The 14,828-nt window shown below is 40.0% G+C and overlaps 2 protein-coding genes across 2 annotated transcripts; one reads left to right on the top strand and one right to left on the bottom strand.

Moving 5' to 3' along the window:
- Positions 1-412: 412 nt before the first annotated feature.
- On the top strand, positions 413-10,749 carry smad3b (SMAD family member 3b). The gene is made up of 9 exons (XM_083893383.1): positions 413-825; positions 5,559-5,752; positions 5,850-5,984; positions 6,193-6,267; positions 6,352-6,402; positions 7,008-7,220; positions 7,346-7,483; positions 7,572-7,716; positions 9,091-10,749. The coding sequence occupies exons 1-9, from the start codon at positions 623-625 to the stop codon at positions 9,212-9,214; spliced, it is 1,278 nt and encodes a 425-aa protein (XP_083749509.1). The 5' UTR covers positions 413-622; the 3' UTR covers positions 9,215-10,749.
- Positions 10,750-11,437: 688 nt separating this feature from the next.
- aagab (alpha and gamma adaptin binding protein) lies at positions 11,438-14,333 on the bottom strand. Its single transcript, XM_083893384.1, has 10 exons — positions 14,167-14,333; positions 13,720-13,910; positions 13,542-13,638; positions 13,355-13,444; positions 13,154-13,237; positions 12,985-13,064; positions 12,743-12,836; positions 12,469-12,573; positions 12,334-12,383; positions 11,438-11,961 (listed from the first exon to the last, which is right to left on the bottom strand). Exons 1-10 carry the CDS (start codon positions 14,258-14,260, stop codon positions 11,884-11,886), a joined length of 963 nt encoding a protein of 320 aa, XP_083749510.1. The 5' UTR covers positions 14,261-14,333; the 3' UTR covers positions 11,438-11,883.
- Positions 14,334-14,828: the final 495 nt, after the last annotated feature.

Here is a 14,828-nt window from a genome sequence, read left to right as displayed (position 1 = left end):
GCATACATTCTTCATCAACCACAGTAGCAGAATATATATAGTTGGTTTTTTTTTTAAATGGCTGGTTATGTGGAAAATGCATCTGCACAAATGTGTTGTTGACAGCTTTGGAGCTGGTGTTTGCATCAGTAGATACTGAAGGGATGCGATATCCTGTGTTTCTGAAAAACGGACAACAGGCATTTCTCTTCACTGTGTTTAGTTTAGTGTTGTTTTGCGACGTTTGGAAAAGTCAAGCTAAGCTGTACCTGTTGCTTGATACAGGTGGAGGACATAGCAGCAGCAGCAGCAGGAGCAGGAGGAGCAGGAGGAGGAGACAGACAGACGGGGTGACTGACAGCCTTGCTGCTTCTGTGGCTGCTGGAGCTGCTTGTCCACTTTGAAACACATACTACTTGAACGGAGGGAACCTGCGACGCAAGCCGCCGCCGCCGCTGCTGCTGCCGCCGCCGCTGCTTAGCCGAGCCCCGGCATCCGTCTGCTGCGGGAGTTTAGCGCTCTAAGCTAACAGCCAAGCACACTGAAGTCGTCATCACAGGGAGACGAGATTGTATAGTTTTGGACGGCGGGGCAAATACAAGAAGACTGCGACGATTTGATTTAGTTGCAATTTTTTTTTAAAATGTCTATATTACCGTTCACTCCTCCTATAGTGAAGAGGCTCCTTGGCTGGAAGAAAGGGGAGCAGAACGGACAGGAGGAGAAATGGTGCGAAAAGGCTGTGAAAAGTCTCGTGAAGAAGTTGAAGAAGACGGGACAACTGGACGAGTTGGAGAAAGCCATCACGACTCAGAATGTCAACACAAAATGCATAACTATTCCCAGGTAATAAACACACTGGCTAGCTTCATTGTAGCTAACTCAGCTAGCAAGCGGCTAGCCCGCTTGACAGCTAGTTATTAGCCCGTTGCCATGGGTAGTTAGCTTGAATAAAAATAATGAGATGACGCGTACTAACACAGGTTGGTAACCAGTAACTGACGAGAACAGTTTTATTTAAACACAGTTAAGTAAAGTATAGCAGTGTTTATTTTCTTTATTGCATAATTGTTGTTTAGCTGCCATAATACAAACAGTAACCAGGGCCAACACGTCACCCACAGTTTCTGCTAAATATTTTCACTACGTTGCCTAAAAAAAGGGTCACAGTTGGTTGGTGTGTTTTTTTGTCAGTCTGACAAATACTGATATGACAACCTGTCACGTTCATATGCTGCATAAAGCTGCAAAATTCCGTTATGTTCAGCGTGTTTTCTGCACCGGGATCATAACCTGCGGGAAACTGTCACACCTGTGACGGAATGTGGTATATACAAGGCATAGGACGATATGAAACTTTCCTGTCACTATTATCCCGATTAAAGTATTTGTAATTCACGATATTATTGCGACAATTAAAAAAAAAATATATGCTTACACGTTTTAAAGATTCTCAATCATTAACTGTTGGAGCATTTTGTCCACAAGCTAACTTCGCGTTCAGATACAAGGGAAACAGGTGAACTCATTAGAAGTTAACCAGTATGGACATTTCTGTAGCCAATGCCACCTGTAAAAGTCCAAGCAGTGATGTTAATTATTAAATCATCAATAATAATATTACAAAACTTATACATACCAAAAATCAACCAAGTTAATCTGCTGCCTGATCAATCTATAATCAATATAATCAATAATGTTAATATTGTTAGAAAAACACAACTTATCTTATAAAATGAATGGGTGGGAAGATGCAGGCTCCACATTGTGGTACTTTTAAAGATGCATTATGTAATAAATCTAAAGCAACTGGCCATAAAATCCTCCTAATTATGTCACAGAGACTCAGGAATAATGTTCATATAACAAACTGAACTCACCAACAACATTACAGACAAAATATTTGCATTAAAAAAAATATAATATAACCACGGGTTGCCAGTTACGTCAGAAAACGAAACCTAAAAGTACCTCAGTATTTTGAATTTGAATGTAGTAGCTGTTTTTGGCCACATTCTTACATATGGCACCTTTAAATAAATCACTTGGATGTTATGTTGAATCCCAACTGACATAGGGGTTAAAGGTGTACACCCAGGACAGGTCGCCAGTCCACCACATGGCCACATAGAGACAAACAACCATCCACTCTCGCACTCGCATCTACAGTCAATTTAGAGTGTCCAATTTGGCTAATCCACAAATCTGCTTGTTTTTGGACTGTGGGTGGAAACTGGAGACATAACCCATACAAACACGGGGAGAACATGCAAACTCCTTTAAAAACTATTCCCATTAGTAATTATTCCAATAATGGAAATTCACGACAGATGTCCAGGCAAGTTTCACCTGCTGACCTGTGAGCCTGTGGTAATGTGGTGCTACATAAACTGTCCACAGCTCCCACAGTTTGGTCAGGCAGGACTGTGACTCATAGAGGATGTTTAGACTATTGTGTGTGTGTGTGTGTGTGTGTGTGTGTGTGTGTGTGTGTGTGTGTGTGTGTGTGTGTGTGTGCGCGCTGTGGTAAAGATGGGGCATGCATTCAGTGTGGGACTCCCCATGTTTGATAGCCACCTGTCTAACGTAGTCAGCATAGTTTGTCTGAAACATGAGTTGGGTGTGATGCAAGACATGTGCATCCATATAGTTGTATCCTCATCGGTGTGAATGAGTCATCGAATGTAATTCGATTGATTCTAAAATAGGGACAGTGCACATTAAGTATACTCAAATGTCAATGTGGGAGATTGTTGCTAGAGAATCGTTTTCATCTGTAGTGTTTAGGAAGGTTGGTGTAACACGAACACACAAATACAGGAATAAAAACACATATAACTTGCATGTTGTCCATTTACGAATGCAGATGTAAAATGCACATGGCTATGAGACATGTCCACAGGCCTGACTTGTCCTCAGCCAGAGGTTTGAATGTTGTAAAGCTGTAGCATTCTCTGACTGAGGGTGGTAAACTCTTGTATAATGTGCTGCTGCTGCCTCCGAACAACAGAGCACTTCATAGTTGCCGCTAATGGTGGCTCTTGAGGTTTGAGCCACAGAATCGGATAGTCTTCTGTGAGTAAGAATAATAGTGGAGATATGGCAATTCCATGTAGGAGTTTACACATTATACAGTAATCCTTAAAAGTTATCAAAATGTGTACTTCATAAAAATGTTTCAGCAGTGCTGTAAGTTTCCTAGTTCGGCCCACATAAAGTAGTAAGGCAGGTAAAATCCTGGTTCTACTGGTGACGTAGATGCTTGAATACACCCTTATTACACCCTTATCAATACACTCAATATTTTTTGTTTTCTTCATTCCTTATATTTTTTCTAATATTTAATCGGGCAGCTGTTAAGATTCATTGCCAATAAAACTGCAAGTCCTTGTCATTGAGTGCGGAGAAGTCGGGACATGGGTGGTAACCGACATTAAGATGTTTCTCAGTTCTCGGGAATGTGCTCAAGGCTCTAGGGAGGATGTGGGTCACTGTTTGGCTTGTGGTTCAATCTCAGTGGAGGTAGGTAAGAGAGTAACATCTGTCTTGTTATACAGAGATTCAGTGAATTGGTAATAAAGTGGGCCCTCCTTACGCTGCACTTTTATCACATCCTCTGTTGTGGCTTCCGGAGACAGGAGTTGTTAGCATTTAAAAGTGGTAAATGCAGGCCCGAGGTGCTTAAACCTTGAGTGGACTTGGCCAGCAGGAAATTGGGTACTAATATATGTGCATTGTGTCGGCTAAGAGCAGATCAATTGCCTGTCTTCTCTGTAAGGTGTAGAGGGATTTATAAGACTATCAAACAAATCAGAAACCATACAGTCGTGGTGTATGATTGTATATATTTTGAGACTCTTGATTCTGAGATGATTGGATGTATTGTTTATTTCTGCATACTAGATCTTGAAGAAGGGCATTTGATTGACACTTTGAAATATGTACACTGTACACGTAAACATCTTGGCCACAGTATTGGATTGGTGATGAGATGCTAATGAATCTCTGGCTTGTACAGTTGTTGTTTAACCCGTCTTGGCTGAGATGTTTGCTGTAGTCAATGAATGAATGAATGAATGAATGAATCGTTTATTTCGGGCATGACAAGTAATCAACATCTGCATACATCATCATTTATATTCATACACATGACCGAAAGGGACAGCGGGAGAAGCCAAGCTTATCTAGTCCCGCCCCCATTACCCATACAATTTTATTACTTCTTTTTTTTTTTTTTTTTTTTTTTTTTCATGTTAACTTTCGACATTTTGGACGTCGCAGCAACAATAGCATAACACAGCTTTATACTTCACAAGTTACATAAGGCATCCATCATAACATCTCAGTATAGTGTCAACAGACATTTGACCATGACTTCATCCACAGTCACAATAACTGTGTGTTGGAGTGGTCATCATGTCAGAGTGACAAATATCAGGGAAACGGGGTGGCATTCTTTTCCTGTCCCCAGAGGTATAGAAACGCCAACTACAGCAGCTTCAACAAATACACACAATGCAGGAGGCAGTTCTAGAAAAAGTGTGTGAAAGTTGATGTTTGTTGACAAAATTACAAAATGGTAGAAAACACAGGACTCAACGACAGAAGGTATAACATTACCCCATTTTAGGTGTTTTTTTTCATGAGGTCATAATGTCAGAAACCCAACACTTAACTTAGATAAGATAAGATAGACAAACTATTTGATTCAGTCCGCATGCTCACTTCTATGACTATGTGTTCGATTTAAAAGATAATAAAAATAGTTCTTTCTGTGCAAGTATTTCTTCAGTTCCATCTGAGACTAAAGCAGTTAACAGCAAATAAATAGGCTTAACACTGAAATCACCTTAATAAGATGTTTGGTGGTCGCCTTAAAAGCTAGTGCCAAGTTTGCTTTAACTTGTTTTCTTGAACCCAAGTCCTCTCTGACATACTTCAGAGGGCCAAGCCTATGGTAAAGAATGAGAACCATATGTTTCTTGTCTGACAGCTTAACAAAGAGCTGAACTGTTGTCGAGTTCAACTGGGAAAAAGCCGTCACCAGGTTAGACTATATGTGAAGGGAGAGGTCAAGGATGTGTTACAGTCCTTCCTTTCCTTTTTTAGTCATTTGAGTTTCATGGCAACGTGTGGTTTATGGCCATACACTTCAAAGGTATATAAACACTGTAAATATGACTTTTCATCACTTGTCTGAACAGCTGTCTTTTTATAAATCCATTTGTTGCTTTATAGTAGGACAACATCATCATCAGTTCAAACAGATGATGTTTCTTTTTTCCGGTGTTGCTCTGTGGGAACTGAGGCAGTGGTTGACATAAAATAGTCTCTTTCATACTTATACAAATACAGTATATGCAAAGAAAAGCAAACATTGTGTATGAACTGGTCTGACTGTAAAATGCTGTGGTGTTCTGCCCTCGATTTATTTATTTCAGAATTAGGTAATAGTGTATATTTACATAGTTTTTATCCTACACATTGACATGATTCCGCAATAGTGAGGACACGTATCAAAGCAGCAGTGATTACATGTAATCTTGCATAATTCAGGGCTCTTTGATGGTATCTTTCAGATCTTTAGATGGGCGTCTCCAGGTTTCCACTAGGAAAGGTCTCCCTCATGTGATCTACTGCCGCTTGTGGCGCTGGCCAGATCTGCAGTCCCACCATGAGTTGAGAGCAGTCGACCACTGTGAATTTGCTTTCCATACCAAGAAGGATGAAGTCTGTGTCAACCCCTACCACTACCAGAGAGTGGAGACGCCAAGTGAGTGCAGTTAACTGCTATGTGATCCAGATTACTGTATGGTGTATGAGGGGTACAGAACTGAACACATCTGTAATGAGTGTATCCGTGTCTGTAGTTTTGCCACCTGTCCTAGTACCACGGCACACGGATATCCCTGCAGTGTTCCCACCATTGGATGACTACAGCCCATCCATTCCTGAGAACACAAACTTCCCCGCTGGCATTGAGCCTCAGAGTAATTATATTCCTGGTGAGAAAAACTGCACCAAAGTATCCCTGCATCCTGTGTATTATTATTATTATTATTATTATTGTTCCCGCTGGACAGACAAATGCTGTTAGTATTGTGATCTTTACCTTTAATGATTCAACACAAAATATCCATCATTTATACAAACAAAGCTTGAAAAGCTGACTGTAAAGGTTTTGGTTATCCACTCCTCTGTGTGTTTTTACAGAAACTCCCCCACCAGGGTATCTGAGTGAGGATGGTGAGACTAATGATCACCAGGTCAACCACAGCATGGACACCAGTGAGACACATTTCAAGCTCATATTTGTTCCAAATATACCTGATGGAAACCACAATCCAGTGCTTTATTATTGCTCTGTTTCAGGTTCACCCAGCCTGTCGCCCAATCCTGTGTCACCTGCAAACAGTAATCTTGGTAAGCAAAAGCAGAGCATGTGTGGTCATATTCAACATTACTTGAAAACTGTAAAAAGTCAGTAAACCAAAAAAAACCGGCTGCTGTTTTTGTGAAGATGCTTTTCATTAAATATCAGTAATATATAGAAGCAGCGGTGCATCTGTGAGCCTATCTCTGGGTGGTAATACAGTGAGTGAGGTATGAATGAAGTGTCTGTCTCTGGTCTGCCCCTTGTCAGGCAGGCCAGCTACAGAAAGCACAAGATAATGCAATAATAATAAAATGCAGTTGCACGGTTATTCAATCTGGGTGGAAAGGCAGCAGCAGGTTATTAGTATATAAAAGAAGTACATGCACGTCATGTCACAGCCATTTCTGGCTGGGGCCATGAGGGTCATGGGAAAGAGCTATGGAAGAAGAAAATCAAAGGGAACACTATCAGCAATGTGCATCTTTTAAAATGGTCGCATAAAGTAGTTAAATAGCTGTTTGACCACAAAGTACTTTACCTGTTCCCATGAACGTTGTGCCACCTATTGCTTATCTTGGCCTTTCCTTCTTAACTGGTGCTCACCTGCCTGTAAATTAATCTTAATCTCATTTCCCTTTCCATGCTCACACAGACTTACAACCTGTGACGTACTGTGAATCTGCCTTCTGGTGCTCAATCTCCTACTACGAGCTGAACCAACGCGTTGGAGAGACCTTCCATGCCTCCCAGCCCTCCCTCACTGTAGATGGGTTCACAGACCCATCCAACTCTGAGCGCTTCTGTCTGGGCTTGTTGTCCAACGTCAACCGCAACTCAGCGGTGGAGCTCACTCGCAGACACATAGGTACTAGTTTCATTTCACAGGTATCACATGAGCTGTGTTGCAGTTTGGGGTTTCTATTTTTGCACATGACATAATCAGGTGGTTACTGTGCCACTGAGGGACAATCTTTGTCCTTCCCTCTCCAGGGCGGGGCGTCCGGTTGTATTACATTGGGGGCGAAGTGTTTGCAGAGTGTCTCAGTGACAGTGCCATCTTTGTCCAAAGTCCCAACTGCAATCAGCGCTACGGCTGGCATCCTGCCACTGTCTGCAAAATTCCCCCAGGTGAGCATGTGTATAAAAACGTGAAGTCATCAGACACAAAGCTCTTTATGACCCACCAAAATTAACAATAACATATTTTGTTTGTCAGGCTGCAACTTGAAGATCTTCAACAACCAGGAGTTTGCTGCTCTGCTTGCCCAGTCAGTCAACCAGGGCTTTGAGGCCGTCTATCAACTCACCAGGATGTGTACCATCCGCATGAGTTTTGTCAAGGGATGGGGAGCTGAGTATAGGTAAATATTAAAAATGAAGCAGTTTTCTGTTGAATTTATAGATTCCATTTATACTTACTGCTTAATAAATGCATTACATTTACGTCTAATATTTACATTTTGACTGTTTAACATATGACAAAGCTATGGTATTATTTTAGACTGATTCAAATTTATTTTAAAGGTACAGTGTGTAAGAATTAGTGACATCTGCTGGTGAGTCTGCAGAATGCAAAACACGGAGGACTCCTCCACTCGCTCTTCATTTTCCCAAGTGTGCCAAGGAACTTGTGACAGCTGGTGGCTTTGACACACTTTTTCAGAACTCTCTTATAGGAAATACCTGTAAAAGGCTTTTTTTCTGATGCTACAAAAATGTTGTGATGTTGTGATTATATACTTATTTGAACTAGGGCTGCAACCTACGATTATTTTCATTATCGATTATTCTGTCGATTAATCATTTGGTCCTTAACTCATTGGCTGCCAGCCATTTTCAGTGCAGAACTACCAAGCGTTTTACAGCATATTGACTCATTTTCCAAGACACAAAACAGTGTATTCTATGACTATTACCAAAAGAAAGAGTAGATTCTCTTCTTTCAGACATGATTGGCAGTGAGCGGTTGTATTTGAATTGACGTCATTGGCAGCCAATGAGTTAAAATGTCAGAAAATACTAAAGAAACCAGAAAATATATTTAAAAAGCTGAAAAAAATCTGATAATTTGTTTTAATTATTAAAGAAAACATTGAACGATTATGAAGTTAGTTGACAATTTATTTAGGAATCAGTGAATCGTTAAATTGTTGCGACCTTAATACAAACACCAATATTACACACTTGACCTTCAATTTCTCTTATGTGGTTACTTGGAGATTATAATGCTATGTTTTATGTGAAAAATGATAGTAAGAAAATGTACAGGGGCCTTGATGTTTAAGATCAAGATAAAAAAGGCAGGATGAAGAGTTGCTGCACATTGAATATAGAAGACTTGAAAATGAAAAAGAGGGTGATGGGGAGGTTGCAGCTGTGAGTGGAGCAAGAAAGGGCTGAGTAACGGCGAAGAATGCAGCAGGCATGCACTGGTATAGGAGACATGGAGCGGAAGATGAACTCATTCACTCAGACACCCTTTGCAAGGGGATTCCCACTGGACAGTAAGCGGTGCGTGTCATATTTCTGGCACCAAACACTCTGGAGAAAAACATCTCTTGAATGACTTCCAACAGCTTGCAGAGCTGCCTTCGCTATTTACGCTCATCAAACTAAAAACAGTAGATTGCGTCTTCGCCGTGACTTTCTTTATTTAATATGACCAATGAGATATCTCGCAGTCGGTAAAATGTTCAAAACAAACTGATGCCTTTCTGCTTCTATGTGCCCTGCAGACGTCAGACGGTGACCAGCACCCCCTGTTGGATAGAGCTGCATCTCAATGGCCCCTTGCAATGGCTGGACAAGGTCCTGACTCAGATGGGCTCTCCCAGTATCCACTGCTCCAGTGTGTCGTAGGAGCACACCCTTGTCCCAGCCACACACTTAAATACAGACCACGATATAGGAAAAGTCAATCATCTGTCACTGATTGTAAAGAAAGACACCATTCTTCTTTTAACTCTCCTCCCTTGCCTTTAACATTTCACCTCACATGTATAGCACTTTCATTTAGAACCAGGCAAATGTTCCCACTTTTTGGAGATTCTTCATTCAACATCCAACCACAGGGTAAATCATAGGTGTTTTCAAAAACAATAACCATATTTTCTTCACAGTTCATTCATTTAGACATCACGTCTGTGCTTAGTGTTGTTCGTTTTTTCTAAAGCAGATTGAACTGTTTTGTCTGCCAAGTTTGGCCTTGGCTATCAGGTATGTGTTTCAAAACATTTGATTCTATGAATTATGAACATCTACCATCACTGGTATGTCATGGTCCCAGAAGCACTTTTTTATCAGCACTGAATTGGGAGGTTTATTTATCGAATGAACCACGCTTTGATGGAAAACATTAATTAGTCATTATCTTTAGTGATTAAATAACGTAATATCAAGTACAAGGTACTTGCCCATATGATTTATCTGTATTGATGAAAGCATCAACTATCTGACCATTTAATTGGTATTTTATCTATTTTTAAACAAAATATAGACATCAGCAGCATTATTTCTTGAGAAAAATCCCTTGTAAGGAAACTATTTTGCTCAATGAAAGAGACATTTTCTAAGTTATTTTTGCATACTGTCCTGCATGGGAATATATTTTTATTATTGCCTCAGTATAATTGTATATAAATATTTATAGCTTGTGATTTCTTGTCATGCATTGCTTGAATCAGTGGACCTGACTGACTTCTGCCAAGGGCAGATTTACAGAGACTTTTTCTTGAATGACCCCAGCTATGGCCTGCTGAAATGCTGAAAGGCTTCTGCAACCCAGGTCAAAGAATTTTTTGGGGTGTAACGTAGGATTACAGCACCAGGGATTCGTTGTATTTCATATGAAGTACATATGATATACAGTACGGGTGTTTGTAGTGGACTGATTGAATTTATGAACTGTGTGATTTTGGTTTTGAAGGGTACGCGGTAGCATTAACGGTGGCGATGACAATGTGAGTACATTAATTCATACTACTAACTGTTGGTCAGTAGTTCACTATGCTCCTTGTGGATAAATGACGCACTTCACTGTAATTTTGTTGTTGAATGGTTTAGTTCGTTGTGGTATTTTACTCGTCTTTTAAATACTGTACATTACATGAACATTGCAACAATATAAGGCATGTGTAATTATGCTTGCTGTCTCTGGTCATTGTCCTAGAAGCTACAAAGTTAATCCTGCATTTACTTAAAAAGTACACATGACTGAATCACCATGTTATCTACTTTAAACATTACATGGTGCTTAACTGAAACACTATAAACTACAATGCATTATGTAGTTGGTAGACCTGTATCAGTACTCGTTCTCCATGAAATTCTCAGCTGACGGTTTTCTGTTAATTCTTATGTACGTGTTAATTTAATGTCGCTTAATATTTGTGTACCTTTGTTATCTGTGAACATTGAATAAACTAACTGGGAATTAAAAGCCAATTGCTTGTTAATACCCAGTGGCTGGAAAAACAGTACAATCTAGTATCACTCTACTGTAATAAATCCATAGTGATATAAAAGCAACAATCACAGTTGTAGTTTGTGTTGGTTATTTTTGTTGAACGGAATATTGTTTGTTTTCACAGTGTGACAGACTTTGCTTGGTGCCTACTGTACACGCCTGTATGGGAAATATTATGAACCAGTGTTGCTTCAGTTGGTCAGGTTTAGCAATGTAATGTTATATGGTCAAAGAATTTCCAAGATGACAATGTCAGGATTTATCTGGGTCAAATAGTTAAAGAGCGGTCCAGGTAGCATCAGTCATTATATTCACATATGGATTAGACACCACATAGTCAAGACCTCAACCCCCTAAATAATCTTTGGGATATGTTGAAACATAAATACAAAAAAATACTGAATCTGATTCTGAAGAAGTGTATCAAAACAATGCTAAGATGAACGTGTGCCAGAATCAAGCTAAATGTGGTTCGACAAAAATATTTGATTGTGACTGTTTTTTCCCCCCCAAACAGCATCATAACAGAAGTACTTTTTTCATGTGTTATTATTGTACTGAAGTACAGCAAGTGGCACTAATCTGTATTTTTGCTGCTTTCACAGACGACATTCACACTAAAGCAGGAAAAATAAAATCACACATGTTTATGTTAATTCAACAGAATTGACATTATAGATAAGGCACACATCACTTAAAAAATATATGTGACAACTGTACCTAAAGCATAAAAACATAAATCAGTTTAATTTCATGATTTCCACCTGCAACACCAACATGTGTCGAGATTCATTTCATTTCAGGGAGTAAAGCAAGAATGACAGCACCCAGGAAACAAAACTAAGGTCTGGCCCACTTGCATTCTTTCCTGACTCGAGGATGTTTTCATCTGCGTCTCACTATACACAAGTATTGCATGAATTTTAACAATCAACGTTATGATGTCTATGTCTACAGTCCCATCTGCAAGCATTTCCACTGTCCAAGTGCAAGAGTCAGGGGAAAGTTCTCTGGATCTGGTGGGTGGGAGTCCCAGGGGTGGACGGAGATCAGAATGGGTTTTTTAGCTTTCTTCACCCGATGACAACCCATCTATCTCATCTACATCTCCACCGATGGCCATCCAAAATGCTTTAGCGACCTGCAAATAACATTTAGTAAATGATTATCAAAATAACGATTGATAATGATCTACACAGCTGAATGAGCTAAAGCTGAGGGATTCCGACTGAAATGCTAATTTTATTGCCAACAATGTTTCTGTAAGACATCTTTATTACACATAGTTAATATTACTAATGATACTAATTCATGTGATAAAATTTTATCATCAGCATAGACAAACTAGTTTAAGGAAACATTTCTCTGACAACACTAATATTTATTTTATCTACAATGGCCCCTACTGAGTTTAGATCAATATCCCTTTCAACAATGTTACGCTAGTGTCGTACTTCAGCGTTGCAAACATTAAAATGAAATGTGTAATATTGTGGAGAGTGCAGTGGCTTACCTTCTCTGCGTGAACCTTTCTCTGCTCATGTGGTAATGAAGAAGCTTTTTCTGCAGGTTAAAAAGAGATTGTGTAAAGTGTTAAAAGTCAAAACTCATGCCAGTGCAAAAAACTTTTTGTTTCTTTTTCTTTAACCTTTCATCTCTTTTAATTTGGTAAAGAGGCGTTCAAAGTTATCCACATCTGCATCTCCAGCTGTCAGATTAGCGAGTTCCTGAATGTCTAAGTCTGTCATTGCATCTGAGAAAACAAAACAATTACATATTAACATGTAGTGTTACACAGAAACCCCAAGGAATATGGCGTTCATTAGCATTTTTTGAAAATAATGACTGAGTGAAATGTGCTACGAGAAGTAAGAAATTTAAAGGACAGAAATTACTATGTCAAAAACAAGCTGTTCACTTACCTACTGCTGTGTCTCCTCGTGTGCATGTGTTTGTACTCGTTTCTGTTTGGTTGCCCTCATTAACAAGTGTGCCCTCTACTGGCGAGCTGGAAGACTAGCACAGAAAAGGAGTTGGGGTTAGTCAGCCTCCATGAAAACTGACGCATTTAGAATAAAAATTTAAATTTTTAATCAAAAATAAGTAAATTAAAACGGAAGTTACATTATAGTCTAAGTAAACAAACAATAGAAAAGCTCTGTACTTCTGGTTCTTGGCAGCTGCGTGGATTGTTGTGCCGAGAGGCCACCAAACTACTCATCAGACCAAACCCCTGATTGTGTCCTGTTTAACAGAGATGCAGACAAAAAGACAATTACATATCGTATGATGATGCAATTGATAACTGCATTTTTGTTGGGATTTTATCTCACCATCCTTCATCTCCACACTGGACCACACGTTTGCATTCAGAGCCTGAACAATTCTCTTTACTCCAGTGGATTCTGGAAAGTCATCTGATTAAAGACACAAACAGTTACAATTTGTTTAACTCAATAAACCAAAATCGGATCTAAAATGTGAACGTAAGCAGTCAGTGTCACTGTAATTTAGTCTCGACTGTAAAGACGCACCGTCTTCATCTGGCAGCTCCTGTGGATTGAGCTCCACCAGTTCAAAGGTGTGAGCCAAACACCACTGCTGTGCTTCATGTCTGCTCACCCCTGGAATATGAACACCATTTCAAAAGGTTGATATGACATAATATAGTTCTGTGCTTTCTATAAACCGTGTGTCACCCTGCAGGGCTGGAGAACTCACCTGTTTCGCTGACTTGGTCACACACCAGGATGAGAACCTCTGGAGAAAGATCTTCCACCACTGATATCCAAGGGTGAAGCTTTTCCAAACCATCCTTCTGTAAACAGGATTATTACACATTATTTACATGCACCAGTTGACAGTCTTAACACATATACACGAGACTTGGGTCACGTACCACTGTACTGTCAAAATACGCGATGAAAGCCTGAGTGGACTGTGCAATCTCTGACGACATTTGGAAAGTGCTCGGTACGACACAGAGCCTGACGTCCGCTGTATAGTATTTATTATTGATTTCCCACGGATACCAGACCACCGTATCTTCTTGCTTGGTCGGCTCCGGCAAAGTCTTCGAACTGATGATCTCTGAGGCAAAGACATATTTGTTATCAATACAGATGTGACGTTATGCTACGTAGCTAAGTTTGCTCAAGTAGCTTGATTAAGAGCCTTAATCGGACTGTTTTCACAACAACCATGTCCACGTAAATCACTTCACCGGCTGGACTGACAGCCCCACACAAACCTGTTACCTGTCACCAACACCAGTGACAGTAAACTAGCTTTGCGATTTATTGTTAGCATTTAGCCAAATCGTGCCACTTTACCTTTGCTTACTTACGTTTAATGAGCTCCTCTTCTTTAAAACCGCTGTCACAGCTGGTGACGAGCACACAGGGAATAGGCATATCTATAGTTTCTTCTGTATCGGACATTTTAAATAATATGTAAGAGAAAAATCCTAGTAACAAGCTAGCTTAGCGCGACAATAACCAACTTTGACGACCTTTCAACTCTGCCTGGGACGGTCACTTCCGGTGCAAAATTTCGCAGAAGAAACCAGGGGTATTTATTTTAGCGGTGTCTCAATCCAGGTTCTGCTGTTTGGAAAACGTTTTTCTACATATGTGCATTTCTTTTATCCAATTGTTTCAACAAATGTCATTGTAGAGCGTTTACCACAGAACGCAGCATTTTCCCTGAGGCTTGTCTTTCAGGCGAAGTCGTAGCTCTCCCAAACGCTGCAGAAAATAGACACAAGAGTGTTATTCATATTTGGGATATTAACTAAATAAGGTAAAGGTTGGTCAGTTTTCTTATCCAGTCGCACTGAATAATTTGCAGGAGGGAGCATAGGGTGTCTGCCTGCCTGACAGTTTTAACGCGGGGCATATGTGACTCCCTTTAGCTGGTCTTTTGTTGTCATGACAACGTGTAGCTAACAGTTGGTAGATATTGAATACAAATCGTCATTATGACAGTGTTGCACATGCTAAAGTAATT

The sequence above is a fragment of the Microchirus variegatus genome (genome assembly GCF_963457635.1).
Source record: "Microchirus variegatus genome assembly, chromosome: 8".
Classification (NCBI taxonomy): Eukaryota; Metazoa; Chordata; class Actinopteri; order Pleuronectiformes; family Soleidae; genus Microchirus; species Microchirus variegatus.
Note: the sequence above shows the minus strand (reverse complement) of the source record. Positions and strands in the feature narration are given on the sequence as shown.

What these genes read in the sequence shown, in the direction of transcription:
- smad3b (XM_083893383.1), top strand. Translation starts at nt 623, where the DNA reads ATGTCTATATTACCGTTCACTCCTCCTATAGTGAAGAGGCTCCTTGGC. An exon ending in CCAGAGAGTGGAGACGCCAA is followed by an intron (nt 5,753 to 5,849) that starts GTGAGTGCAGTT and finishes CCGTGTCTGTAG; the next exon opens with TTTTGCCACCTGTCCTAGTA. An exon ending in TGTCTGCAAAATTCCCCCAG is followed by an intron (nt 7,484 to 7,571) that starts GTGAGCATGTGT and finishes TTTGTTTGTCAG; the next exon opens with GCTGCAACTTGAAGATCTTC.
- aagab (XM_083893384.1), bottom strand. Translation starts at nt 14,260, where the DNA reads ATGTCCGATACAGAAGAAACTATAGATATGCCTATTCCCTGTGTGCTC. An exon ending in AGAAGAGGAGCTCATTAAAC is followed by an intron (nt 13,911 to 14,166) that starts GTAAGTAAGCAA and finishes TCTTTGCCTCAG; the next exon opens with AGATCATCAGTTCGAAGACT. An exon ending in CGTATTTTGACAGTACAGTG is followed by an intron (nt 13,639 to 13,719) that starts GTACGTGACCCA and finishes TCCTGTTTACAG; the next exon opens with AAGGATGGTTTGGAAAAGCT.